This window comes from Heterodontus francisci, chromosome 7, assembly GCF_036365525.1.
Source record: "Heterodontus francisci isolate sHetFra1 chromosome 7, sHetFra1.hap1, whole genome shotgun sequence".
NCBI lineage: Eukaryota > Metazoa > Chordata > Chondrichthyes > Heterodontiformes > Heterodontidae > Heterodontus > Heterodontus francisci.
This window is the reverse complement of record NC_090377.1, coordinates 95985075-96012730: the sequence shown is the minus strand read 5'-3', so window position 1 is coordinate 96012730 and position 27656 is coordinate 95985075. Positions and strand designations below refer to the sequence as shown.

General features: G+C 42.2%; 1 protein-coding gene across 15 annotated transcripts in view; it reads left to right on the top strand.

Moving 5' to 3' along the window:
* The window catches only part of hecw2b (HECT, C2 and WW domain containing E3 ubiquitin protein ligase 2b), a 431729-nt gene that overhangs the window by 327707 nt on the left and 76366 nt on the right, over positions 1-27656 (top strand). For all 15 annotated transcript variants that reach the window (XR_010975402.1, XR_010975398.1, XR_010975400.1 and 12 more), the window contains 4 exons: positions 13303-13386; positions 20919-21028; positions 24251-24371; positions 25750-25863. Coding sequence is in view for 5 of the 15 variants with exons in the window: in XM_068035672.1 (XP_067891773.1) it covers positions 13303-13386; positions 20919-21028; positions 24251-24371; positions 25750-25863 (429 nt within the window). In the remaining 10 variants the exon portion in view is untranslated. The remainder of the gene's footprint in view (positions 1-13302; positions 13387-20918; positions 21029-24250; positions 24372-25749; positions 25864-27656) is intronic.

Sequence of the window (27656 nt, the reverse complement as noted above, 5' to 3'; positions counted from 1 at the left end):
GATTTTTGATCTCTCAGGAAATCGAGGGATATGGGGAGCAGACGGGAAAGTGGAGTTGAGGCAGAAGATCAGCCATGATTGTATAGAATGGTGGAGCAGGCTCGAGGGACCACATTGTCTACTCCTGCTCCTATTTCCTGTATTCTTATGAAGTGTGATGGAAATATCATGGAAGACAGACACACTTTGCTTTCAGCTCAGCAAAGATTTAGGAATTTATAAATAACACAGACCAATATAACTGTAATTTTAGAAATAAACAAAATGCTGGAAATCCATAACAGTAGCTGGAAAGAGAAAAGAGAGGATAAAAATTTAGCCTGACGCTCTTTAGCGCCAAATATCTGTGGCTGGATTTTAATACAGGGGGACGAACTTGGAAATATGTTAAGCGTGCCTGTCCGTGGCTTTCTAATGCAATCATGTCATCAGCATTTTAGTTCCAGGTTTTCTGTCCAGTCACTGTAGTGAGCGTGATGATGACCTGCATGATACAATTACAACTCAAGCATTTAAAGGGACACACCAAAGATGCAAGTGGAATGAGCTGCAGTTGGTTGTCAGGGAACTGGAAGTGTCATAATGCAGTCCGGATGGACAAAGCCAGCACCCTGCTTCATGGACGACTTTCTCGATATGCTGCTGTGCTCTGCAACGATCTGGAAGGAGATACTCTTCTCTACCAGTGGGAGGAAGAAGCCAGCTGGGGAAACCAATAAGGCATAGTTAGAGAGGCAGAAGAGGTCAGCAGCTGAAGCGTTGTTCCATACTTCTGGATCCAATGCAGGAAGCGGTTTAATGACCTAACCAGGGCAGGAAATCTGAGCGCAATGCTACTTTATCTTAAGTCTACTCCAGCACATCACTCTTTTCACCCATTTACTTTGCAGGTACATCCATCCCTCTCTCTTGCTATGTATTTCTTCACATCCCCATCTGTCCATTCACCAGACTCTCACCCACATCCTTATGCAATTTCATACCTCACCCTCAACAATCAACCTCAACAAATATTGTTCATCCATCCATTCAACACCTGTATTAATCTCACTCATAGGTCTCTTCTTTCCCTCCTTGCAGAAGAGAGCACAGAACACCAGGGAGAGGGAGTGAACTAATGATGGCACTCCAGCTATTTCACAACCAAAATCTGCAGGGAAAGAGGCACTGGAAATCAGTGGAATGTTGACATTCCTGGCCGTCATACATTGGGACCTCCCAACTGCTTGGTGACCAAGTTAAATATCAGACAGTCAGATGGTATACACCACTCAGTCATGTTGACTTGATGTCAACAGTGAGTGAAATATAATCATGTTTGTAATGAAAACTTGCAACATTCTTACCTAGCCAGTACTCATTCATGTCTTTTATAGAAGGTGGGATTAGAATGGATGGATAGTTTTTTCAGCTGGTGCAGACACAATGGGATGAATGGCCTCTTTCTGTGCCGTAACTTTTCTGTGGTTCTATGGAGCAGTGTTTCAGCAGTTAAAGTATGTTTAACAACCTTTTTCTTAGCTTCACAAGCTAAAAGACAACATTTCCAATTTTGATACATTAGAAATATTATGAAACCAGCTGCTCTAGAATGCCTATCAGGATGATTCACATGTGAAGCATTGCTAAAAATGATTAGTGCCATGTTCCTTGGGCCACCAAGGAAACTTAAGTATGTATTTATCCAGAATTAATTTCTTCAATGTTTTATTTGCCTTTAATATATTTTCTGCTTTAGGGTGTTCTCATTGTAGTACTTAACTCCAGTACATCAAACTAGCTTCTGGTCTAGTCTGAATGCCCAACTAGTTCAACTGGCCAATCAAGTTTTACAATTGCTCTGTTTCTTCATTAGATGTAACATCATATTTCTGTGGTGACCTGACATGATTAACCTGGGGGAGGTGGTGGCATGGTGGTAATGTCACTGGACTAGCAATCCAGAGCCCAGATTAATGCTCTGGAGACATGGGTTCAAATCCTACCACAGCAGATGGTGAAATTTGAATTCAATTAATAAAACAAAAATCTGGAGTTTAAAAAAAGGCTGGTCTAATGGTTACCATGAAGACATTGTCAATTGTTGTAAAAACACATCTGGTTCACTAATTTCAACCTGTTGATGAAAGATCATCAACTGAAATATTAACTCTGTTTCTCTGTCCACCGATGCTGCCTGACTTGCTGAGTATTTCCAGCATTTTCTGCTTTTATTTCAGATTTGCAGCAACCACAGTAATTTGCTTTTATATCTGTATCACTCAAGTCGCTTTTCAAAGCCCCTAGCAACTTGCTTCGCTTTAGCTTTATGAGTCTGATCTGCAAGGGCTTTTCCAATACAAATCCATCTTTGTGATAAAGCTGGTTAACCCTTATCTGGTGCTTCAGAGTAAACTCCAAATTTCTCTTCAACTATCAAATTCCCTTTATTTTGCTTCTCTTATTAGTTTATCCCCATGTTTATTGGCAGCCACCAAAACTTCACAAACATGAGGACTTCTGCTTCTAGTTCTGTTCTGAGACTGTTCTGTGGGCTTTATTTCATTGTGTAATCTATTCAAGCTACAGCCTCTACTTGCACTTCTGTGTCTATTGGGGCTACTGTTGCAAGATCTCCCTCCTGCATGATCACAGGGTCTTCCTCCAGTACATGATCGTTTTCTTACGCAAGAGTCACTTCCAGAACCACTATCAATACTTGCACTGTGCTTTCTTATTCTCCGCTGTTTCACCCTATTCTGTCAGACTATGGACCTCACCTCTTGGCCAACATTCTGCACATTCAACCAATATTTAAACTTGCCAGTAATTTTTCCTGCACGTTCCATAATTGTTGCATCCCTCCATTCACTTGACCCTTCTGGAATATGTCACCTGAATACCCACTCCACTCAGGGCAATTGGCCTTTGGATGTCATAGCTCTGTCCTGAGTGTCGTGACCACGCACATTGCCACTATCTAGCCGTTGATCTAATAAATTCTGTTTCTCAGGACCTTCATCACAAAACACGAGCACTTGAAGTACAAGGTACCTCGTTTGCTTCTATCAGCTGCTCAGAGCTGGTTCTGTAGTTAATTCTGACTAATCATGAGGAATAAACCTTAACAGGTTGACTGCCATGTTAGATAAGCACTGTTGACCTTATCATGGTCTTTGCATTAACTCTGGTGCTCTCTTTCATAATATACCAAATCTCTTGAATTAAATTCTGGCTCAGATGGTCTTATACAATGCCTCCGAACCCTCCAGATTTTGTCCAAGACCTCAGCCTTGATGAAAGCCTGCCTCCCTGCATGCAAAGCTTTGAAATGTGCAGAAAGAATGGAAATAATTGTAGTACCTTCTAGAACAGGAGGACTATCGCACAGCACAGAAGGCAATTTGGGATTTCGCCCAGAAACTAATTGATAGAGACTATACCTTTAAGTGTCAGGAGTGAATGTTTGGTATGAACCGCCCATCCCAGGCAGTTGTCAACTTGCATACTGGTTGATCAGCTAAAATTTTATGCAACATTTTACCGATCACCGATGATTCCTTTCACAGTGTCCATTGCTGAAAGAACTTTTAGCTGCAGTATTCATGACCATGACATTCATGTTTTCACACATGTCTCTGAACCTGTCAGTGGCAAATTCCCCTCTATTTTCTGTCAGAAACTTTGCTGGTGTCCCAAGTCCAGTCCCTATCCATTTCACCATGATTTTGTCTATAATAACCTTTTTTACTTGACTAAGTTTTATTTTAGAAAGACTAAATCTGGTCGACAGGTTGACGAAATGTAAAAAGAAAATATTTCTGTCTTTGTCTCATACCTGTAGATCCATGGCAACTACCTCGTTAAAATCATGTGCCAGTGGAAGGCTTAGAATAGGATGTGGCAGTGTCCTCTGATACTTATTACAGATTTCACACTTCTCACAAATCTCTTCGATTAGTCTTGTATACTCATCAATCACACTTACATCTTTTAGCAAGATTTGGCCTTTGACAGGTAGAGTGAGCAAATTGTCTATGTAACTTTTAAGACAATTTGCTTTTTTTCCTCTCTCTATTTTTTATCACTTGATGCCATCAGTACTTGTCCAACACTCTGATGAGAAACATCAGATTTAGTTAAGGGGATACCATAATGTCCTGACTGCGTGTACTACAAATCCACTGACTTTCCAAACATGTGCCTTATTGTGCTCATGTCAAGTTTTATTTATGCCTTTTTCATAGAATATTTACCAAACAGCATAGGTTTCTCACGAGAGACTACATCAGTACTTATAAAATGGCTTACTTCAGCTATTTTGCCTGGAATTACAATTCTCTTCAGTGGCCTCCGTGTGTTGTCATCACCAAGGCAAAAGCAAGTAGCACTTCTCTGTTCCTTAACCTTGAGCTTGTCTTCACTATTTAGTTAATCAAGGTAATAAGGTAATCTGTTCCACACAATGTTGAAGTACAAGTACTATCTAACACTGCACAGTTAAAGGAGAATTATTTCGAGGATCTTGCCTCTCCGCTTTGGGCAGTTCATCACTTAATGCTACTTAGATCACACCTGAAGCAACTATTAACTATTCCTGGGATTCATTTGCCTATTATTGCTGTTCCAATTCTGTCTTCTGCTGGAATAGCCAGATGTGCGAAAGGCACTTTCATCCTCATTCTACCTGTTTTTAATCCTTCCATTATATTTACACCTGCATCCAGTATCTGGACTATTTCAAAATCTGGCAATCATTGAGTCTTCTATTCTTGATGGCACCCTGGAATGTCTCATTTGTTCCATGAGGCAGAAGGAAATAACTGTTTCACTTGGAATTTTTTCAAGACAACAGACATGTGATCCAACAGTGTGTCCCTCTCTGAGAACAGAATGCCAGTTAGAACCAATAGCCTGCCCTTAGTACAGTTTTGCAATTTAAATGCTAGTACTTATCCATGGATCTCCAAATTCAATTTCATCAATATGAACATATGAACTTGGAGCAGAAGTAGGCCATTCGGCCCCTCATACCTGCACCGCCATTCAATAAGATCATGGCTGATCTGTTTGTGTTTCGAATTTCACACTCCCATCTACCCCTGATATCCCTTGATTCCCTTGCCTAACAAGAATCTATCTACCTCCGCCTTAAAAATATTCAATGTCCCCGCCTCCACCACCTTCTGAGGTAGAGAGTTCCAAAGTCTGGCCAGCTGCCATGGTTTATTTGGCAGTCTCCCCACGTGGCGGGGGGACCATCCCAACATTGGTAAAATGCTGGCAGGGGCAGGAAGTGGCTGCTAGTTGGCCAATTAATTGATTTAATTGGTTGCCCACTTCCAGTCAGTTGGCAGTTACGCTTCTGAGGTTCCTGCCATTGAGAATATCCCATGGCGACAGGAAGACATCGGGTTCCCCTCTTGCTGCATTTTCAACGCTTAATGGAATTACTATGAACCTGTGGTCTTTTACTTCTCTTCATTCTTGTTAGTTTGTCTAACTTATAATTCTATTGCTTGCCAAGATATAAGACTATACTATTGTATCCTTAATCTTGCCACTACACATCTCAGAAGGAGTAATCTCATTTTATTTTAGCTAAAGACTGGAGATGAAAAAGTAAAATGCCGATGCTGGAAATCTGAAATAAAAACAGTAAGAATTCAGAACAGTCAATCAATATCTGAAAGAAAAAGACAAATTATCACTTAAGGAATACACTTTCATCAGAACTGCAGTGAACATACCCACCTAAAATGTTATAAAAGCAAAATACTGCGGATGTTGGAAATCTGAAATAAAACCAAGAAATGCTGGAACCACTCAGCAGATCTGGCAGCATCTGTGGAAAGAGAAGCAGAGTTAACGTTTCGGGTCAGTGACCCTTCTTCGCAACTCAGACCCTTCCGAGGAAGGGTCACTGACCCGAAACGTTAACTCTGCTTCTCTTTCCACAGATGCTGCCGGACCTGCTGAGTGGTTCCAGCTTTTCTTGTTTTTATTTCACCTAAAATGTTAACTTGTCTTTTCTCTCAAGTGCTGATCAGCCTGCTGCACATTGCTAGCATTTTCTGTTTTCATAGTTAGTCTCTTTAGAAAAGCAGGCTCCTGGTAAACTATGAACATTACAGTGTGTGCTCATTTTATAGTTAGCTTCTGGATTGAAGCAAACTTTATTTTTTGAATCCTGCTGCTGATATTGAGAGCGGTGGTTTTGTGACTATTTGATCGATCACATTGAAACAGAAAAAGGAACCCTTGCCTTCTCCTTCTTTGCAATCAACCAGCCTACCTCCGACCTTCCTTTCCTCTCCAAAGTCCTTGAACGTGTTTCCACTCCCCAAAACTGTGCCCATCTTACCTAGAACTGCATGTTTGAAACCCTCTAGTCAGGTTTCCGCCTCTGTCACAGTACCAAAACAGTTCTTATCAAAGTCACAAATGCCATCCTATATGACTGTGACAAAGATAAATTATCCCTCCTCATTTTTCCTGTCTTCAGCCTTTGTCATGGTTGACCATATCATCATCTTCCGATGCCTCTCCACCGTCGTCCAGCTGGGTGGGACTCCATTTGGTGGTTGGTTCCTTTCTTACAGATCAAATCATAGCCAGAGAACCACCTGCAATGTTCTCTTTCCGCTCCTGTACTGTTACCTCTGGTGTCACCAAGGATCTATCCTTGGCCCCCTCCTATTTCTCATCTACATTATCCCCTTGGCAACCTCATCTGAAAACACAGTACCAATTTCCACATGTGCGCTGACGACACCCGGCTCTACCTCACCACCACCTCTCTCGATCCCTCCACTGTCTGTAAATTATCAGACTGCTTATCAATATCTTCTTTTCTTCTTCTTTGGCCTCCTTATCTCGAGAGACAATGGGTAAACGCCTGGAGGTGGTCAGTGGTTTGTGAAGCAGCGCCTGGAGTGGCTATAAAGGCCAATTCTAGAGTGACAGGCTCTTCCACAGGTGCTGCAGAGAAATTTGTTTGTCGGGGCTGTTACACAGTTGGCTCTCCCTTTGCGCTTCTGTCTTTTTTCCTGCCAACTACTCGCCACATTTTAGCCCTGTCTTTATGGCTGCCCGCCAGCTCTGGCGAACGCTGGCAACTGATACAGCACTGATAAGCAACAATTTCCTCCAGTTAAACAGTGGGAAGACTGAAGCCATTCTTTTCGTCCTTGCTGCCAACTCTGTTCCACAGCTGCCGACTCCACCTCTCTCATGGCAACTGTCTGAGCCTAAGGCAGACTGTTCACAACTTTGCTGTCATATTTGATCCTGAGATGAGCTCCCGACCAAATATTCGTGCCATCATTAAGACCACCTATTTCCACCTTTGTCACATCGTCCGACTTCACCCCAGCCTCAGGTCATCTGCTGCTGAACCCCTCATTCATACCTTTGTTATCTTTAGACATAACTATTTCAACGCACTCCTGACTGGTCACCCTTCAGAAACTTGTTTTCATCAAAAACTCTGCCTGTGTCTTAACTTGCACCAAGTCTCATTCACCTCTGTGCTGGCGGAATTACATTGGTTTCCAGTTAAGCAATGCTTTGATTTTAAAATGTTCACCCTTGTTTTCAAATCCCTAGATGGCCTTGCCCCTCCATATCTCTGTAATGTCCTGCAACCCCACAACCCTCCAGGTATCTGCACTCCTCTCATCTTGACTTCTTGAGCATTGCTGATATTAATTGCTCCAGCATTGATGGTCATGCCTTTAGCTACCAAGATTCTGAACTTTGGAATTTCCTCCCTGAACTGCTCTGCTTCTCTACCTCTCATTCCTCTGTTAAGACGCCCCTTAAAACCTACCTCTGGCCAAGCTTTTGGTCATATGCTCTAATATCTCTGTATGTGACTCAATTATTTATGTCAGATTTATACTTTTTAATGCTCCTGTGATGTGCCTTGGGGTGTTGTTTGAACAGAATTTGTCTGAATGTTTTGACTGGATGTTTTAATGGAGGTTTTGATGGTCTCTGATTTTGTGGAAGTTTCAAAATTTTTTGTGTGTAACAGAACTTAATTCTTGGGATTCGTTTCATGGGTATTGTATCTCTGCTTTGCTTCTGTACATTTACTAGATTTTTAATTGTGTATTTGGCCTATTCTGCTTATTTAATTCGTATACAGGAGAGTATGTGACAGGTTTTATTACTGGCAATTTTCCGGATCCAATGTAGAAGTCCTTCATAAACTCCTGCTCAAACCTTTTGGTATGCACGGTTATTGGCTTGACACTTTTTATATCAGTTGTGTTCCAGGTATAGAATGTAGTTGTTGAGGTGTTAGACATGAATGCATTTGATGCGCATGTTGGTTGAGTTTCAAATGCATTCCCTATTTCTTCTTTATAAGTAGGGTCACTGTGTGAAGGCCATCAACAGGTTTTCTTCTGAAGTTATCACTTTGTATGGCTAAATACTTCAATTCAGTTCCATTCGCAACTCCTCAGACAATGAAGCAAGACCTGGACAACATTCAGGACTGGGTTGATAAGTGACGAGTAACATTCTGCCCACACAAGTGTCAGGCAATGACCATCTCCAACAGGAGAGAATCTAACCGTCTCCCCGTGACATTCAACGGCATTACCATCGCTGAATCCTCCACCGTCAATATCCTGGGGGATTATCATTGACCAGAAACTTAACTGGGCCAGCCACATAAATGCTGTGGCTTCAAGAGCAAGTCAGAGGTTCGGAATTCTGCAGCGAATAACTCACCTCCTATCTCCCCAATGCCTATCTACCATCTACAAGGCACAAATCAGGAGTGTGATGGAATACTCTCTACAAGTCTGGATGAGTGCAGCTGCAAACAACACTCAGGAAGCTCGACACAATCCAGGACAAAGCAGCCTGCTTGATTGGCACCCCATCCACCGCCTTCAACATTCATTTCCTCCACCATTGACGCACAGTGGCAGCAGTGTGTACCATCTACAAGATGCACTGCAGCAATTCACCAAGGCTGCTTCAACAGCATCTTCCAAACCCGCAACGTCTACCACCTAGAAGGATGAGGGCAGCAGATGCATGGGAACACACCAGCTGCAAGTTCCCCTGCAAGTCTCACACCATCCTGACTTGGAACAATATCCACATTCTTTCACTGTCACTGGATCAAAATCCTAGAACTCCATTCCTAACAGAACTGCTGGTGTACCCACACCCCAAGGACTGCAGCAGTTCAATAAGGCAGCTCACCACCACCTTCTCAAGGGCAATTAAGGATGGGCAATAAATGCATGCCTAGCTAGCAACATCCACATCCCATAAACGAATAAAAAAACCGACCGACAGTGGATTCCGGCTCGTGAAACTTGGATTTAAAAAGACTGGAGGATCCGGGGTGCATGTAAAGTCAGCGGTGGGCTTGGCCCTGCCTCCAATACAAAATCCCAGCCTTTGTATCTGTTTTCACAAAAGAGGGGATGCTACAGACATTGCAATCAGGGAGGAGGAGTGTGAAATATTAAATGAAATTAACATAAGTGAGCGAGGAATTATTAAGGGGTTTATTAGGCCTGCACGAAATATATCCTATGATTTTAAACGAAGCAAGAGAAGAAATGCAGAGGCTCTGACCATCATTTTCCAGTCCTCTCTGGCTACAGGTATGGTGCCAGAGGACTGCACAACAGCTAACATTGTACCAGTGTTTATAAACGGAGAAAGGGATAGACAAGCCAGTCAACCTAACCTCGGTGGTGGGAAAATTATTGGAAAAAATTCTGAGGGACAGAGTAAAGCTTCATTTAGAAAGACACAGATTAATCAGAGGCAGTCAGCATGGATTTGTTAAGGGAAGGTGCTGTCTAACATTGAATTGTTTGAGGAGGTAACAAGGAGCATTGATGAGGATGGTGCATTTGATGTAGTCTATGTGGATTTTATCAAGGCTTTTGATAAGATCCCACATGGCAGACTGGTCACAAAAGTGGAAGCCCGTGGGATCCAAGGCAAAGTGGCAAGTTGCATCCAAAATTGGTTCAGAGGCAGGAAGAAGAGGGTAATGGTTGATGGGTGTTTTCATGGAAGGCTGTTTCCAGTAGGGTTCCACAGTGCTCAGAGCTAGCTCCCTTACTTTTTGTGGTATATATCAATGATCTGGACTTAAATGTAGAGGGTATGAGTGTAAGACATTTGCAAATTATACAGAAATTGACTGTGTGGTTGATGAAGAAGAAAGCTGTAGTCTGCAGGTAGATATCATGGACTAGTCAGGTGGGCAGAACAGTGGCAAATAGAGTTCAATCTGGTGAAGAGTGACATAAAACATTTGGGGAAGGCTAACAAGGCAAGGGAATATCAATAAATGGTAGGATACTGAGGAGTGTAGAGGAACAGAGGAACCTTGGAGTGCCAGTCCACAGATCCCTGAAGGTGGCTGGACACGTAGATACGGTGGTCATGAAGGCATACGGGATACTTGCCTTTCTTAGCTGAGGTATAGAATATAAGAGAAAACTACTGCGGATGCTGGAAATTTGAAATAAAAACAGAATGTGCCGGAAATGCTCATCAGATCTGGCAGCATCTGTGGAGAGAGAAACAGAGTTAATGTTTTAGATCTGTGACCTTTCATCAGAACTGGCAAAAGTTTAGAAATGTAATAGGCTTTGAGCAAGTGAAAGGGGGGAGGGGGGGAGAAGATCAAAAGGAAAAGTGTATGATAGGGCAGAGGGCAGGAGAGGTTAAATGACATGTACGGAACAAAGGCAAAGGGAGTGCTAATAGTTGTAGTAAAAGACAAAGCATAAGTCCAGAGAGAGTGTTAATGGCAGAATAATGAACAGCTGTGTCCAAAGGCAAAGCATGTAAAACAAGTTCAAGATGGGCAAATGGTTAAAAATTAAATAAAATAAAAATGTTAAAAAATAAAATAAAATTTAAAATTAAAATTAAAAACGGCAGTCATGCTCTGAAGTTGTTGAACTCAATATTGAGTCCAGATTTCCTGTACTTTTGCCCTCACCCCTTCCCCTCCCTTCTCGAACTGCAACAGGGTTCCCCTTGTCCTCACATTCCACCCACCAGGCTTCACATCCAAAGGATCATCCTCTGCCATTTCCGCCACTTCCAGCATGATGCCACCACCAAACACATTATCCCCTCCCCTCCCCTGTCCTGTCAGCATTCCAAAGGAACCGTTCCCTCCGCAACACCCTGGTTCACTCCTCCATCATCCCCGACACCCCGTCCACTTCCCACAGCACCTTTCCATGCAATCACACCTGCCCTTTTATCTCCTTTCTCCTCACCATCCAAGGCCCTGATCAGTCCTTCCAGGCGAATCAGCAATTTACTTGTACTACTTTCAATTTAGTACACTGTATTCGCTGTTCACAATGTGGTATCCATTACATTGGGGAGACCAAACGCAGATTGGGTGACTGCTTTGCGGAACACCTCCGCTCAGTCTGCGAGCATGACCCTGAGTTTCCGGTTGCTTGCTATTTTAATTCACCACACTGCTCTAACGCCCACATTTCTGTCCTCGGCTTTCTACAGTGTTCCAGTGAAGCTCAACCTAAGCTCGAGGAACAGCGCTTCATCTTCAATTAGGCACCCTACAGCCTTCTGGACTCAACATTGAGTTCAACAATTTCGGAGTATGACTGCCTTTTTTAATTTTAATTTTTTATTTTTAAAATATTATTTAATTGTTAACCATGTGCCTGTCTTAACCTTGTTTTTCATGTTTTTCCCTTCGGACAGAGCTGTTCATTATTCTGCCATTAACACTCTCTCTGGACTTGTGCTTTGTCTTTCAATACAACTATTAGCATTCCCTTTGCCTTTTATTCCATGACATCTTTGCCATTTAATCTCTCTTGTCCTATCATGCACCTTCCCTTTTGTTCTTCTGCCCCCACCCACCCACCCCACCCCCGCTTTCACTTGCTCAAAGCCTATTACATTTCTAACTTTTGCCAGTTCCAATGAATGGTCACAGACTTGAAACGTTAACTCTGTTTCTCTCTCCATGGATGCTGCCAGACCTGCTGAGCATTTATGTTTTTATTATAGAATATAAGAGCTGGGACGTTATGCTGGAACTGTATAAAACACGAGTTAGGCAACAGCTGGAGTGCTGCCTGCAGTTCTGGTCACCACACACTATAGCAAAGATTTGATTGCACTAGAGATGGTACAGAGGAGATTTACAAGAAGCAGTGACAGTGAGTAGTGAGTGTGTGCGCAGCTTACATGGTTTACTTTTTTGCTTTATTGTGTCATATAAAGCTGTTATGGTAGGCTTGGATTTTTATTTTACCATTTTCTGTCACAAATGTTACAAATCTCACAATAAGGTGGAGCAGCCCCTGTTCCTTTTAGTCTCGCATGTTACTGTTCCTTCTCTGTATGATTTAAAATACTCATCTGGCACATCTATTCCACATTGCATTCCTGAATGAAATACCAGTTTTCTGTTCTTATACCAGATTGTCAGTGTTAGCAGAGGTAGAGATGCACATCGTGAATATGAAGTCTTGCACTTGAGATCTTGTCCAGTAGAATTGCATGCAATTAATGTGATAATCTTCCACAACTTTGATATTTCTATGTAAATTTGATGTACAATTCAGACCGATTTGCTGCATAATAAATTAGATGGTGTCCACTGAAGTAAAGATGGCAATATAATTCATTTCACCTCCAGGCGCGTATCCATTGTCTCTCGAGATAAGGAGGCCCAAAAGAAAAAAAGAAGAATAATTCATTTTATAAATGGCACTTAAATTAAGCTATTTTTGCTCATTTGTGCAGTTGAAAGCAAGCAAAACAGGTGATAGATAGCAAAGATGACTATTACTTTTTGTAGGGCCAGGTAGTGGTATCATTATGGAAGTACAAAAATCTATCATGGCAGCCTTTATTTTGATTTTTTTGAAACACTGGTTGTTAAAATGCTATGCCACACTAGAGCAAAAATGCGAGCTTACAGTATGGGGGATAGATGATTATAATTTAGCACAGATCTGTCATCAATGCCATAAAATGGATGACTGCATCAGTCTATTTTTCTACCTGACGTTAGCTGCCAAAAGCAGGAATGGCATTAGCGAAAGGAAGCCGTGCAAAACCCTCCCTCGACAGGAAGCACGCAAGATGCTGAAATGAGTAACTCACAGCACACCAGCATGTCAAACCACCTTTATAAATCAACGTATGCAGACCCAGTTGGATCATCACAGAGCTTTGTCTTGTCTATCCTGTGATTTTTGCAGTTTGCATGTTATGTATTGCTTTGTTGTTTTCAAAGGATATTATTGAATTATTTGAACATTTCCATAGGGAGAAGATTCAGTTTATCAGAAGTGAGGGAACTAGTGGATTGGGGCGCTTATCCAGTGATGCAGACCTTGTTATGCTGCTAAGGTAGGTGCATCCCGTGTCATTGATGAATGTATCTTGCAAAAGAGACGCTTGTAATATTACTTGCTTCTTTGATATGTGAACTATTGTAAGACTCAAAGGACTCCCAAGTAATATCCAAAAAAACATGGGTTTTTATTATACTTTAAACGAGAACATATATATATATATATACACATACAAGTAGTTACTGCAGAGCCACATCTAAACACATCTCACTCTGTCAGGCCACACCACAACTTCCTGGTCATGTGTGACACGACATCACTTCCTCCAGTGACCTTCACATACAGCTTCTTATGGTAGTCTGTTCTTAAGGTCATCTCACAACATCCCTTATTTCCAAAGATAAAAACATATGTACAATATAAAATAATGTTGAGGTTCGGACTAACTATACATGATTAAAACAAAACATTATTTATAGTAAACAAATTTAACACTCTCTAAAATGTAGAGGAGGTTTGGTTATTCGTCCCGATCTTGTTATCGTAAACCTCTTCCCAGCGTTGAGTTCATCTTGCCGACTTCTCTGACACTGTGGTGACTTGGAACTCTGGTTAGCATGTTCTTCCTCTGTGCTTGTAGCCTCTGTACGCTCATCTTCAGATTTTTGTCTTTGACCGTGACCGCAATGCCACAGGGTTGTTACATGTAATGTTGTCGTAGAGATCTCTGAGTTGATTTCGGTTCCATCTGAGAAACGCACCATTAGGTGTCTGGACCTCATACGATCTGGGCTGGTCGCATATACTAGCAACCTCTGCAAGATACCAAGTTTCCTATGCATGATTGAGGACTCTGACCTTCTGTCCTACTTGCAATTGAGCTAATTCTGGTCCCGCTTGCCTGTCATACGATGCCTTCATCTTCCCTTGTTTGGAAAGCTTAGAAGAATGATGACTGGCAACATCACCAATCACCAGCAATCCCTCTGGCCAGTGGTTACTTGCTGCAATGAACTGAAGCCCGCGGAGAGACTCCCAGTCACATCGCTGCTTCATGTTAAGACTCCCAGCCTTTGTGTCATCCTTTACATGAACCGACCTGATGCGCTGAACCTGGGTATTTCCTATCATCTACTGTGCGTTACTGAATTCATGTATTGTAACAATTCGTAAATCTTGGCATACTGGAAGTCTGTGACAGCTGGTCCAGTTGTGTCTGCAATATAAAACATCTGTGGTAGCCATTCAGAGCTCCCATAGCTGCACTGCAAGGTTATCATTCCAATGCAGTTGATTGGAGAACCATTGTAGGCAGTCAGCCCAGCTGTGGTGGGTCGTACCATAGATTCCCATTTCTTTATGTACATGTCCGTATAGGGATGGGCAGAATATTTGTACTTGCTCCCGTGTTGATTTTCACTCTGAGCTTGTGCTTGCCACTCTTCTGTGGACATATAATCCCAATCATGGCAAATGCCTTCAATTGTGTGATAGCATTGACACATGCTGATCCAGATCAACTATGTGTAATGTGTGCTTGCTGTTCGCACCTGTGCACTCTTCATCCGGGTCCTCCTGATAATCTGTCTCTCTGCCTGTATGTGATCTGCCACCATTCCTGTGTGCAATATCTGAGCTCCGCCTTCTGCATGCACTGCCTTGCACAATATCCTCGCATGCCACAAGCACATGCACTAGTCCCAGTAGGGCAGACAACTGTAAATTAGATGAGTCAAGCCATATTTGCCACAAGGCTTAGCAGACTTCTGAGTCTTACTTATTGTATCGATTGTTGTAGCTGCCCCCAACGTTTGTAACTGCTGGCACTCAGCCGCAATAGCAGGTCGTTTTGAAAGTGGGGTAAATGCGATTACTAGCTCTATAACCCGTTCTAACAATTCAATATCTGAGAAGTTACAATATCGAGCTTTGTCTCGGCACCTTGCAACAACTGGTCAATGGACTCATGTTGTCTTTGCCAGTAGGTCATAAGCTCAAGCCTATGTACTCGGAAATTTACCTTTATCTTCAGTCGCTGCTCCAGGAATATGATAGTTTGCTAGGGTTCTTCTGATCCTCAGATGACAATCCAGCTGTATTGATCCATTGCCCAGTGTGATATTAATCTAGATAGATTGTTTCTCTGGTTTGCTCACTTCTCGATCCAGGAAACACAGTTCCATTCACTGTTGAAATGGTTTAAATTCAGAAGCTATGTCCGTGCCTTCCAATCCATAACTGGATATCCTGAAAGACATTGTCTTAATGATCCTGCTTTTTAATAATATAGGACTTGCTACAGGTTTTCTTTTCACAGGAACATTTCTTTTTTCTTGCTTAGACTGATTCGTTTTCTGCACCCTGCCCCTTTAGGAGTGAGAGACCACAGTTTGTTTTTTTATAACTGTGAGCTTTTTTTTTAAGCTGAGAGTTTTTCTATGGCGAGCACTGCAGCTTGCAGTACATCACTTCCTCCGGTGATCTTCACTTACAGTTTCTTAAGATGGTCCAATCTTAAGGCCATCCCTCAACAATCAAGGTTCAAATCTTATGTAGGGCTTTATATTGACTGACAAAAGAAAATGGAGCTGGATTTTCATTATACAGGTGGGAAACAGGAACCAAGTCTGGTTTTGGGTCAGAAACCTGCCTCCTGTGCGAAGCTGATTCAGATTGCAATTTTCAAATGGGTAAGCCCTTAATTGATATGGAGATGGGTTTCCTGTTCTCTTAGAGCCATTGGGATTGAAAATGGCATTGAGTCAGATCAAGTGTGGGGCTCATGTTGACTCCTGTGTCAGCCATCACTCTGGCTGCTCGTCCTGAGGGAGAGATCTGCCTTCCACAGCACCTGAAGGAAGCGAGATGACACAGGAGGGCTGGCACTGGGACCAGGGCAGGCACTCGCTTCATCGATGCCAAACTGGATCTATTGCTAGAGACCATGAGGGAGAGGAGGGAGATCCTCTTCCCAGAGGTCAACAGGAGGAGGCCACCATGTTGTGCATCAGGGGCACCTCTCTGTACAGTGTTAACCTCCTCCTCCTCTCTTACCTGCTGCCCCTCCCCCAATCAGCTGTTTCCTTCCAGGGCCTCACTGCCCTCTAGGTCTACACATTTCTGCAGGGCCATGTTATGGAGTGTGCAGCAGACCACCACAATGACCGAGACCCTTGCAGGAAGGCATTGGAGGGTGCCACCCGACTGATACAATCACCAGAATCGCATAGTCAGAAACCCAATGGCCTGCTCAATGGTTGGCCTGTTGAGCGGGTGATACTGGTTGTTCCGCCTCTATGCCTCTGTCTGGGGCTCCCATAGAGGAGTCAGTAGCCATCTCTTAAGGGATTTCCCTTGCCCACTTGGATCCATCCATGCACTTTGAGGGATGGAGTGAAGATCCGAGGCAGCCTGGACTCGTGGAGGATGAAGGATTTGTGGCAGCTGCCAGGAAAGCGAGTACACATATGGAAGAAGCTGTTGTTGTGGTTGAACGTTGAGGGGGTGGAAGCCTTTCCTGTTGATGAATCTCACTGGCCGGCTGCTGGGTGCCTTGATGGCCACATGTGCGTAAACTATGGTGCCCTGCACCTCAGGCAGTCCAGCGATGAAGGCCGAGCCCAGTGCCCTCTGTGCCTTCACAGAGCCAAAGTGGTGTACCCCTGCCCTCCTGAAAATGGGGTCTGTGACCTGCCTGATGAGCTGCCGACTGCGAGATGTCACATAGGTCCACAGCTGATAGCTGGAACGACTCGGTGGCATAGAAGTTTAGGGTGACGGAGACCTCAATGGTTATAGATAGGGGGACTGCCGTGGGGGCTGAGATGCCTCAGGTCATTGTGGATCAGAGCACACAGGACTGGATAGGTGCAGCCTCCTAAAGAACTGGCACTCTGTCATTTGCAGGTAGCTGACTCTTGGGCTGTGCATCTGATGTCTTGGCCCTTCCTCCCTGTGCAAGCCGTTGTGCTGTCTGGCCGCCTCCTGTCCAGGAGTTTGCATCTGCTGCAGTTCATCCTGGTTACTTTGTCCATTGTCAAGGTAGCCTGTTCCAATATGAACTCCCTCAACTGGGCTTTGTACATTCATCTGGCCTTCCCCTGCCAACCCCAGCTGCCCAAGTGATGCCAGCGACCTCATGTGGTTTCCTACCACACACAACTGATAAAAGCAAGTCTTACTGCTGCAGCAGTGGCTACTCTGTGGGACCTTTGAAGCAGCTGAGCCTTTTTTTGGGCTTCTGCAGTCTTTTAATCAGCCCTTCCTATAATCCCCATGGCCCCCCATGCTGTGTTCATTTTTTGAACGCCCTGTTGTGTTCCCCCGTGGCATTCACCACGTTCCGAGCCTTTAAAAATTAAAACCTGCTGCTGACCAGCCTGCTAATGATCTCTTCAGTGAGCTCAACAGGCAATTATTTGGAGTCCTGCGCCCGACCTGTTCCCTCGCTGCCGGCGTCCCTTTAAAAATTGCTTTGCGTTCCGGATGCGGCATGTCCCAGTGCCAACCTCGGTGAACCCGATCTACAAATCGCACTCGCCTCCGTACCGGCATTGACGGGACTTTAAAAGTCTGGCCCATGATTGTCGACGAATATACATCCATCTAACCAACTTTTAAGCTGTAGTTGATTGAGACTGACATATTTAAAAGGATTCAAGGGACAGTTAAGATGTAAACTCTCGCCCTTGGTCCCTGCATGCCAAGTTTCTGATCTCAATCATACAGTATGAGCAAGTGATGAGCAGAAACCAGGTGCTTCAAGATGGAATTGAAAATTAATTATCGCAGGGACCATTCTCTCTTCTCACACGCTGATCATCTGCATCAGAGGAGACCTTGTAGCTCGGTAACTGCTGGCCTCCTCAGTTTGAGGTAGTGCATGACACAGGAGCACCCAAGAAAGGGACAACATACCATAAATATGGGAGTGACTTTCAACAAGTGAATAAAAAATTGATGGCTCAAACAATTAATTACAGGATTAGAGAGTGTTAGTTCAAGTGGATTCTGTAATATGTTAATACCAACACTCTCTGTTGCCCCATTGCTGAATTGTTTCAGCAAGTTCAGATGGTTTATTCTGTAAAATAGTTTTAATGTGTCCGTTTGTTTTGAGTAATAAATCTCCTGTTTTATGCATACTTACTTTCTGCTGCCACCATTACCACTAGACATGTTACTATCCACATTTACCACCAGTGACTTTGACAGAACTGGTGTTAGATTAAGTAAGCGTAAAATTCTTTTGAGAGGTGTGGGGGTTTAATATTTACACAGGCTTTCTTGAAGTATTGCATTTTTAGCTGCCTTTCCATGATCTTCGCCTGCAAAGAATCTGCCATCATCATCATCAATTTTTAATAGGTTTTCCAGACAGATTCAGGGCAATTTACTTTCTATCCTAGGTCTAATTTTCTTTTAAAATTATCAAATGGCTGTTTGTCCACTGTTACACAAACTTAAAGTAGTGTCATGCACGGAAAGAGCCATGATGAAATGATCAATGAACTGGAGGAATTGTGAATAAAAAGTCAACTGTTAAACTAAGCTACAACTACATGGACACTTGTACCACAATCAAAATGTAGTAGCAGTCATGTGATCCCTTCTGTACTGGAAATCAGCAAAGCTGTCTGCAAAGACAAAACTCATTAATTGCATCTCAATATCTCTGGGGAGAACCCATTGAAACTGAAAGGAGCGCCATTGCATATTGATGCCTCCTAACACACCATTTTTAACAAAACATGATTGTGCTCACTTGGGAAGTGAGGAGTGGATGTTCTCCACACCACTTACCACCTGTCTAACAATAGATTATTTGGAGTCCACCCCACAAGGGATGAAGAATCCTAAATGTAGTTATGTTAAAAAGAAATACATGAATCAGATACATTTATTTTGGAGATGTTTGCCGGAAGTGGATGGATAGAAGAGAAAAGAAGTCTTTGCTTACCTGCCATTCCCTGGATACACCTGAGCCCTTCGATTGTGTAAATGCCTCGTTCCTAGCTATTTTATAATAATTGCTAATTGCAATTTATTTGTTCTTAATATGCTTTTTCAGTTGGTTCAAGAATGCACAGAATGCTTATTTCTTATGATTATTATCCATCTTATCATCTTAAATGATAGGCCACAGATTGGTCCCCGACAGTTTTGCATCTCTGGAGAGTTTGCATCAAAAAGGCAGCACTAATTTCTTTTTAGAATAATGACCTTGTGATAAAATATTTCAAAATGAAGAGCTGCCTTTGGCAAAATGTAAAATTCAAGTTGTATAAAATACTGCAATACTCCTGTTTTGTGCAGAAGCACAACTTGCTGAAATATTTATTTTCAGTCAGAAGTGGAACACAGTTATCTAACAGGGTAACAGGTATTTGTGCAATTGGAGCATCCCACAGGTTTGTACCTCCCCATTTAAATGTCCAGTTCAGATCATAGGCCATTGTAAACTGTTTATAAGCATGCAGTTCAGTGCAGGACATTATTTTTGGCAGGGGAAGCACTCAGGAACTGTATCTTTCCTCATTAGTGCTTTTAGTTTTGAAACTGTCTGCCAATAAAACAAATTCTGTTTTTCATTGCAGCTAAAATAATGAAAGGTGTACCTCTCTCCTTAAATTTCGTTTGTTTGGATCAGTGATGCTCACAATATGTCCTGGGTGATGTGGATGATAAATACTATCTGGTGCATGGAACTACAGCTTATACTTTGGTTTTGTTCATTTACAGTACATGGTGGCAAACCCCAATTACAGTAATGAATACTTATTGACTTCTCGTTTACTTCTGCTATTGTAGCTATTGACTTTACCACAAAAAAGGTGATTAATATTAAACACATACTCCATTTCCCTGGCTATAATCTTAGAGATAAGAGAGTTGTGTTTAAGGCAAAAAGCATTAGATGTGTCACATTCAGATTGTACTTTTTGCCTGAGTTAGTACAAACATGACACTATCTTCAACTTTTTAGACCTCTTGCATGTTGAACAGCTTGTTGGTGAATGTTATCTCCAGTGCTAACAATAATTGTCACATTCACAATGAACATTCGTTACCACCAAATAAAATGTATTAAATTGTATTAACAATTGTAAGAAAGAACATACTTTTACATAACACCTTTCATGACCTCAAGGCCTCAAGTCCAAAAGCACTTCACAGCCAATTAATTTTTTTTTTGAAGTGTAGTCACTGGTGCAATGTCGGGAATATGCGCAGAGCAAGATCCCATAAATAGCAGTGACATAAATGATCAGATATTCGGTTCTTGATGGTTGGTTGAGGGATAAATGTTATCCAGGACATTGGGAAAACTCTTCTTGCCTTCTTTGAATAGTGCCATGGGATCCTTTACTTGAGAGGGCAGGCAGGCACTTGGTTTAATATCTTATCCAAAATTAATATAAACTGCTGTAATAAGTTGAGGGAAAAATGTAGTAACAGTATGCCAATGCTAGGCTGAAAATTTATGTTTGTGAAATAGTAGGATGCTAACCTAAACAATGTAAATGATGAAAAGGAAATAGGTATTTTTAAAATAATGACCTGTGCTTTGGTTTCTGTCCTGGACAGTTTGTTTGAAGATGAGATTATGTCCTATGTGCCACCACATGCCTTACTTCATCCCAGTTATTGCCAGTCTCCACGTGGTTCCCCTGTATCATCACCTCAGAACTCGCCAGGTAAATGACAGATAATCTGACCATATAATGATTAGAATGATGAACTGTGATAGAAATTGTGAATGAAAACAGCATTTCCATGCAGCACTTTGTAATAGCCTAATAACCTGAAGAGAGATGTGTCACCCATGCTTATTAGCTTGCATATTTGCTTTTGAAACCATTTTTATGAGGTAAAGTCAAAAGAAATAAGGTGTAGAAATTCAAAGGGAGATGCAATCAAATAAATGAACAGAGATATAAAAGATTTTGAAGGGAAAATTCAGAGAATTAAATTGCAAACCTAGGAATTAATAGGAATCTTAATTGCTGAGAGACATTAAGCTGTATATATTTATCACCTTTGCTAGTGACATTATCACTGATATTTTTCTAGAAGTAAAATTAATTAAATAGGGGAGGGGAGTGGAAATCTGGTAATATTGCAAACTACTTGAGGGGGGATTAAAAGATTAACTGAAACATGAGAACAATCCACATACTGATATTTCTATGAAATTGTTCATAAAGTCAGAGCCTCCCACGTGTCAGCTACAGATGAACAGTTTTATAATGTTAATTAAATATTGGCTTTGGCCAATTGCAGTAAGTTGGAGTAAAAATAAGGTGATCTTTTTAAGAATGTACTGTGCTATAAAATGCTTGTGCCAATAAGTAGCCTTTATTCTGAGGGGCTGATTGTGCCAACTACCTTTTATTTTGAGGGAAGTATCCAAATCTTTCTCACCAGGGAGGTACAAGGTCTGTTGTGCTGTCTGGTTATTGTTTTTTTAATGTGTGTGTGTGTGACCTTTTCCTGCAAAGAAACATGACGTTTACTTTCACTTTGACAGCAAAGAAGCAAGACATTTAAATAGTAGTAGCAGTGGAATCAATTCAGTGCAGACTGGGCAAATGTGATAACCAAAGTCATTTAATCCCATTTTCATTTTCCCTCCAAGAGCTGTCCTCTTTCTATCTTGTGTCACACGTTCAAATTAGAGATGATGGAGTCACTGGTGTCTTGCACAATAGTGGGGTGAGCTAGAAACAGGGCCAGTTCTTTATATGTTAGAAAACTTTGTCTTGTATTCTCATTCAGAACTAATAACACATTAGAGAATTCAGAAATAAAACTGAAAGTGGTGGAAATGCACAAAATTTTTCTCACCACCTGAAAGAGAAAGATAGGTTGACATTTTGAGGTAGATTTCTTGACCAGAACCCCATTTAAGTAAATTAAAAGTGATCCACTAGGTTCTTTACAAATGTTACAGTTTTATATAAAATATAATGGGAAGTACATCACTTATATCTGCTATTCAATCTACTGCTGCATAATGGTTTCACATGTTATGTCAAAATAAGGATGGTGCCGTTGTTGTCTAGCGTATCAACCTCTATCTAGCAGAGGCTGAACGCCAACTCTCTGACACTTCCCCCTACCTCCCTTGGACCATGGCCCCACTACCAAACATCAAGCCATTGTATCTGGGAAAGTCACTGACCTCATCTCCTCTGGAGATCTTCCCTCCATGCCCTCCAACCTCATAGTTCTCCAATCCCGTACAGCCCCCTTCTACCTCCTTTCCAAAATCCACAAACAAGACTGTCCTGGTAAACCCATTGTTTTAGCCTGTTCCTGCCCCATTGAACTGATCTATTCCTATCTTGGCTCTAATTTTACCCCCCCACCCCCCTTATCCAGTCTCTTCCCACCTACATCCGTGACTCTTCCAATGTCCTCCGCCACTTCAACAGTTTACTGGCCCTCACCCTCTTCTATTTACCATGGAAGTCTAATTCCTCTACATCTCCAACCCCCACCAGAAAGGTCTGAGGACTCTCCGCTTCTTCCTAGACTGGAGGCCCAACCTGTTCCCATCCATTACCACCCTCCTCCATCTGGCTAAACTTGTTCCCGCATTGAACAACTCACCTTCTACTCCACTCACTTCCTCCAAATAAAAGGTGGTGTTATGGGTACCCACATGGGTCCTAGCTAGGTCTTTTTATGGGATATGTGAAACGTTCCTTGTCCCAGTCCTTCTCAGGCCCCCTCCCTCACCTCTTCTTCCAGTACATTGATGACTGTATCAGTGCCGCTTCCTGCTCCCGCCCTGAACTGGAATTTCCACCCTTCTCTCATCTTCGCATGGTCCATCTCCAACTATTCCCTTCCCTTCCTCGATTTCTCTGTCTCCATTTCTGGAGATAGGCTATCAACCAATATTCACTTTAAGCCCACAGACTCCCACAGCTACCTGGACTACACTTCCTCATACCTCACTTCCTGCAAGAACTCAATTCTATTCTCCCAGTTTCTCCATCTCTCACGTCTGTTCTGATGCAGCCTTCCATACTAGCGCTTCTGATATGTCTTCCTTTTTCCTCAACTGAGGATTCCCGCCCCCCCCCTCCCCACTGTGGTTGGCAGGGCCCTCACCTGTGTCTGATCTATTTCACACACTTCTGCTCTTACCCCTTCCTCTTGTTCCCAGAACCATGATAGGGTTCCCCTTGTCCTCACCTTTCACCCCACCAGCCTCTGTATTCAACAAATCATCCTCCGTCATTTCTGCCACCTGCAGCGTGATGCCACTACCAAACACATCTTCCCATCCCCTCCCAAAGTTCCAAAGGGATAATTCCCTCTGAAACACCCTAGTCCACTCCTCACCCCCAACACCTCTCCCCCTTTCCATGCAAGCACAGGAGATGCAACACCTGCCCTTTTACCTTCCCCCCTTCCAACCATCCGGGGCCCCAAATACCCCCTCCAAGTGAAACAGCGTAAACTCAAAATGTGATCTCCTCTACGTTGGGGAGACTAAAGGCAGACTGGGTGACTGCTTTGTGGAACACCTCTGCCCAGTCCACAAGTGCAATCCCGAGCATTCTGTCGCTTGTCATTTTAATTCTCCACCTTGCTCCCTCTCTGACCTTTCTGTCCTTGGCCTGCTACAGTGTTCCAGTGAAGCTCAAATCAAGCTCGAGGAACAGCACCATATCTTTCGACTGGGCACTTTACAGTCTTCTGGACTCAACAATAAGATCAATAATTTTAGTTCTGAATTCTAATGAAAGGTCATCAACCTGAAAGGTTAACTCTGTTTTTCTCTCCGCAGATGCTGCCTTACCTGCTGAGTATTTGCAGCATTTTCTGATTTTATTTCAAAACCAGTTTTGTTGGCATGGGAAAGTGAGGTTTTTTTGCTTAGTTTTAAATACTGCTGTTTGCAGGTACCCAACGTGCCAATGCTCGAGCTCCAGCTCCTTATAAGAGGGACTTTGAAGCTAAGCTCAGAAATTTCTACAGAAAACTGGAAACAAAAGGCTATGGACAAGGACCAGGAAAATTAAAGTAAGTCGTTAATGGGGAATGTTGAAAAATAATTGCATTGATGTTTGTATGTTGAAGACAGTGCAGAAATGTCTGTAATTCAATGGAAAATTTCTGCTATGCACCTAAGGGGCTGGATTTAGTTCTCCCCCAGGCATCGGGCCCCATGGCGGAGAGGGCGCCTGTAAATGCCTCTGGGAGAGGGCCGACACGCACCCCACGCCGGGAGGACTCGGCCCGATGTTGCCGACGGTGGCGAAGCCTCGTGGCGACCCCAAGCCACTTGGCACCAGGGCCCCCATTAATTAATTTAAATTTATTTAAATATGCAAATCATAGTTGTGTCGCTGCCTGAGTTCCCACTCTGCTCTTCATGCTGCTGGCCGGTTCTTCCGCACCTTCAGATCCCCGTCGGGGGAAACGAGGTGCAACACTAGTAGGGAGGGGGAAGGAGGTAAGTTTCTCAGTGCGGGGGGGTGGCAGAGGGAATGGGGTCAAAGTAACAAAGTGTTGGGGATGGTGAGAAGGGTTGGAGGTTAAACTTTATGCAATTTGGGAGGAGGAAGGTCAGATTGTAAAGGTAAATGTTTTGTGCGGGGGTGGGGGACGGGAAAATTAATAATTTTATGGTTATTGGGGAGTGGGAGAGGGGCAAAATAAATGTATTTAATTTTTTTAAATTCACTTTATCTTTAAATATTTTAATCTACCTGTAGGGCTGACAGCCCTTTAAAAATGCGTCAGCGCCTGTGCACAGGCAGCTAATGCCATCGCCGGGGATGGACAGCCCGCTCCCTCCCCTTGATTGGGAGGGGTAGAGGACCCCCCCACCCCCCGCACAATCTCCGGCCATTCAAATGAGCCGCTGCACAGAAGATTACGTCGGCTCTGCGACATGCTATTGTGCTATTTTATGAAAACATAAATTGCAGAAAATAAATTTCAATAGTGTCAGTTTCAGAAGCTACATTCTTGTTTTAAGTTGGGGATGAGTACTTTATTTTGAAGCATTTTGTAATCTTTCTTTTGTTTTGAACTCCATTATACTATCCTGAGAGATGGGTGGGTGGTTTGCTCCCAGGCTTTCACTTACAACTCCTTGATGTCAGCTGGTTGCCCATTCAGTTTTTTACCTCCTTTCCTCACTATGGTAAACAGCTGGGGTTAAATCAACATTTTGCTAATGGCATAATTGAAATGAATAGTGTTGAGCAGTGCAGTCATGAGCCTATATCCAGCCCTTTGCTGCAACACTGTGCTCCAAAAATTAGGCCACCACAGGAGACACTACATTTCCATTTGAAGTGCTCGATAAAATTATGAGGTATGTATGGTTTGTTCAGGTTTTGCTCTTTTTCAAAAATAAATTGATTCATTTTGATAATCTTGTGTAATAAAGGTTGATCATCAGAAGAGATCACTTGCTTGAAGATGCATTCAACCAGATTATGGGCTGTTCCAGGAAAGATCTTCAAAGAAATAAACTCTATGTTACATTTGTTGGGGAGGAAGGGTGAGTACACAGATAAATCAGTAAAGCATTAGTAGAATCTGAACCATGTTTAATATTGTATAAGTGCAGTGGAAGATGAATAAAAGCTTCTCCTTCACTCACAGGTACTGCCTCTGTTACATATGATTCTTGTACATATGATGTGATAGGGTAACACTAACAAAGTAGTTGAGCCTGAGGCTCTTCACATACCAGAAATTCATTTACCTTGTACCTCAGCATCACTAAAATGTACACTAATCAAATGGTAATGTACAGGTGGATTGGTGATTTCCAAGGAGTGTGTGCTGTACTCCACACAAAAGCCCATACCTAACAGACTTTTAAGTGGTTAATGTATCTACCAAACTGCAAATGAAGACGAAGATCAGCACAAAATGTGTGGGTGCATTGGATTAGTCCATAACTCTTGGATTACGGGACTTCTTGCAAAGACTGAGTTTGGCACCTGTCCAACATACTGGGTTGGTTGGTGAAATGTGAACTTTGTCAGGTTGGATTTCCAATTAACAGATCTATAACTTTGTCAGATGTGGTGCTTCATAAATCATAACTGACTCTTGTTAAACATTGATGTTCAGGGCAAGATTGAGAGGGAATGGTTGACCAAGAAGCCAGAGCAAAACACGATGGGCAGGCTTCAAAATACATTACAGTAAATTTAATCCAGCATCATTTCTAACTTCATGTGCATTCTGTATAAATTTTGTGGCCCAGCTATACAAGATATAGCCAAATGTTTTATAGGTAGAAAATGTATTATGAGCTTCCAAATGTTGAAATCTGGCTGGAAAAAGTCGATTCTAAAACATATGTGTTTATTATAGATACTCAGTATCACATCCAGAATTACATACAAATTAAAATTTACAAACAATTCAAATTTTAGTTCGATATTTGACATCGAACTCAAAGACCATAAAACAAAGGGGCCTGCAGTACGAGTAATTATACGATTGCCAGTGAGCAAGAAAGCGTCAGTGCTAATATAAGTCGTACACAACAGAAAGTGCTAAACCAACAAAATATATGAATATATTTTATCCAGTAACTTAATCTAATTGCTTTATTCATCCATGAAAACATTACACTTAATTTTTTTCTTACTGAACTGTACTTGATTTGTAACCTCTCCATCTCCTATTTTAATATTTCTCTTTTCTGATTCATAATTTTTTTTTCTCGCATTCATTTTGGCAAGGCTGCTTTTCACCTTGCTATAATTTTCTTTGCCTTGATCTTTGACTTCTTTTTACCCTCTATTTCTAGGCTGAACTGAATTATATTGTGGTCATTGTTTCCAAAATGTTCTCCTAATTTTAGGTTGCCTGCTTGCTCTGCTTCATTACTGAGAGCCAGTTTAAGTGGTACTTCCTTCCTCCTGTTGGAGTAGTAACATATTGACTAAGGAATCATTGCTGAACAAACTGCAAAATGTTTTCTATCCAAGTCCATTTTTGGACAAGTTAAACAATATTGTATCTGTCCCTCTTAAATCTGCCTACAAATTTCATCCTCAATTTCCTTTTTACTCTTCTGTGGTCTATAACATAGTTCTAAGCTTGGGTGTACAGCTTCCTGACAATGGGTCACCAGAGGTTGAATGCATACCCTAGTCACAACGAACTGATGGCAACTGATCACCTTAAACTAAACAGCCAAGGAGTAAGTGGACCTCTGCACATTCCTAGATAATTTAGAATTGACAAACATTATGCCAAAAATATTTTAAACATTTTTAAAATGAAACTACCCACAACTTTTGATACAATGCAATAACTTCATGATCAATT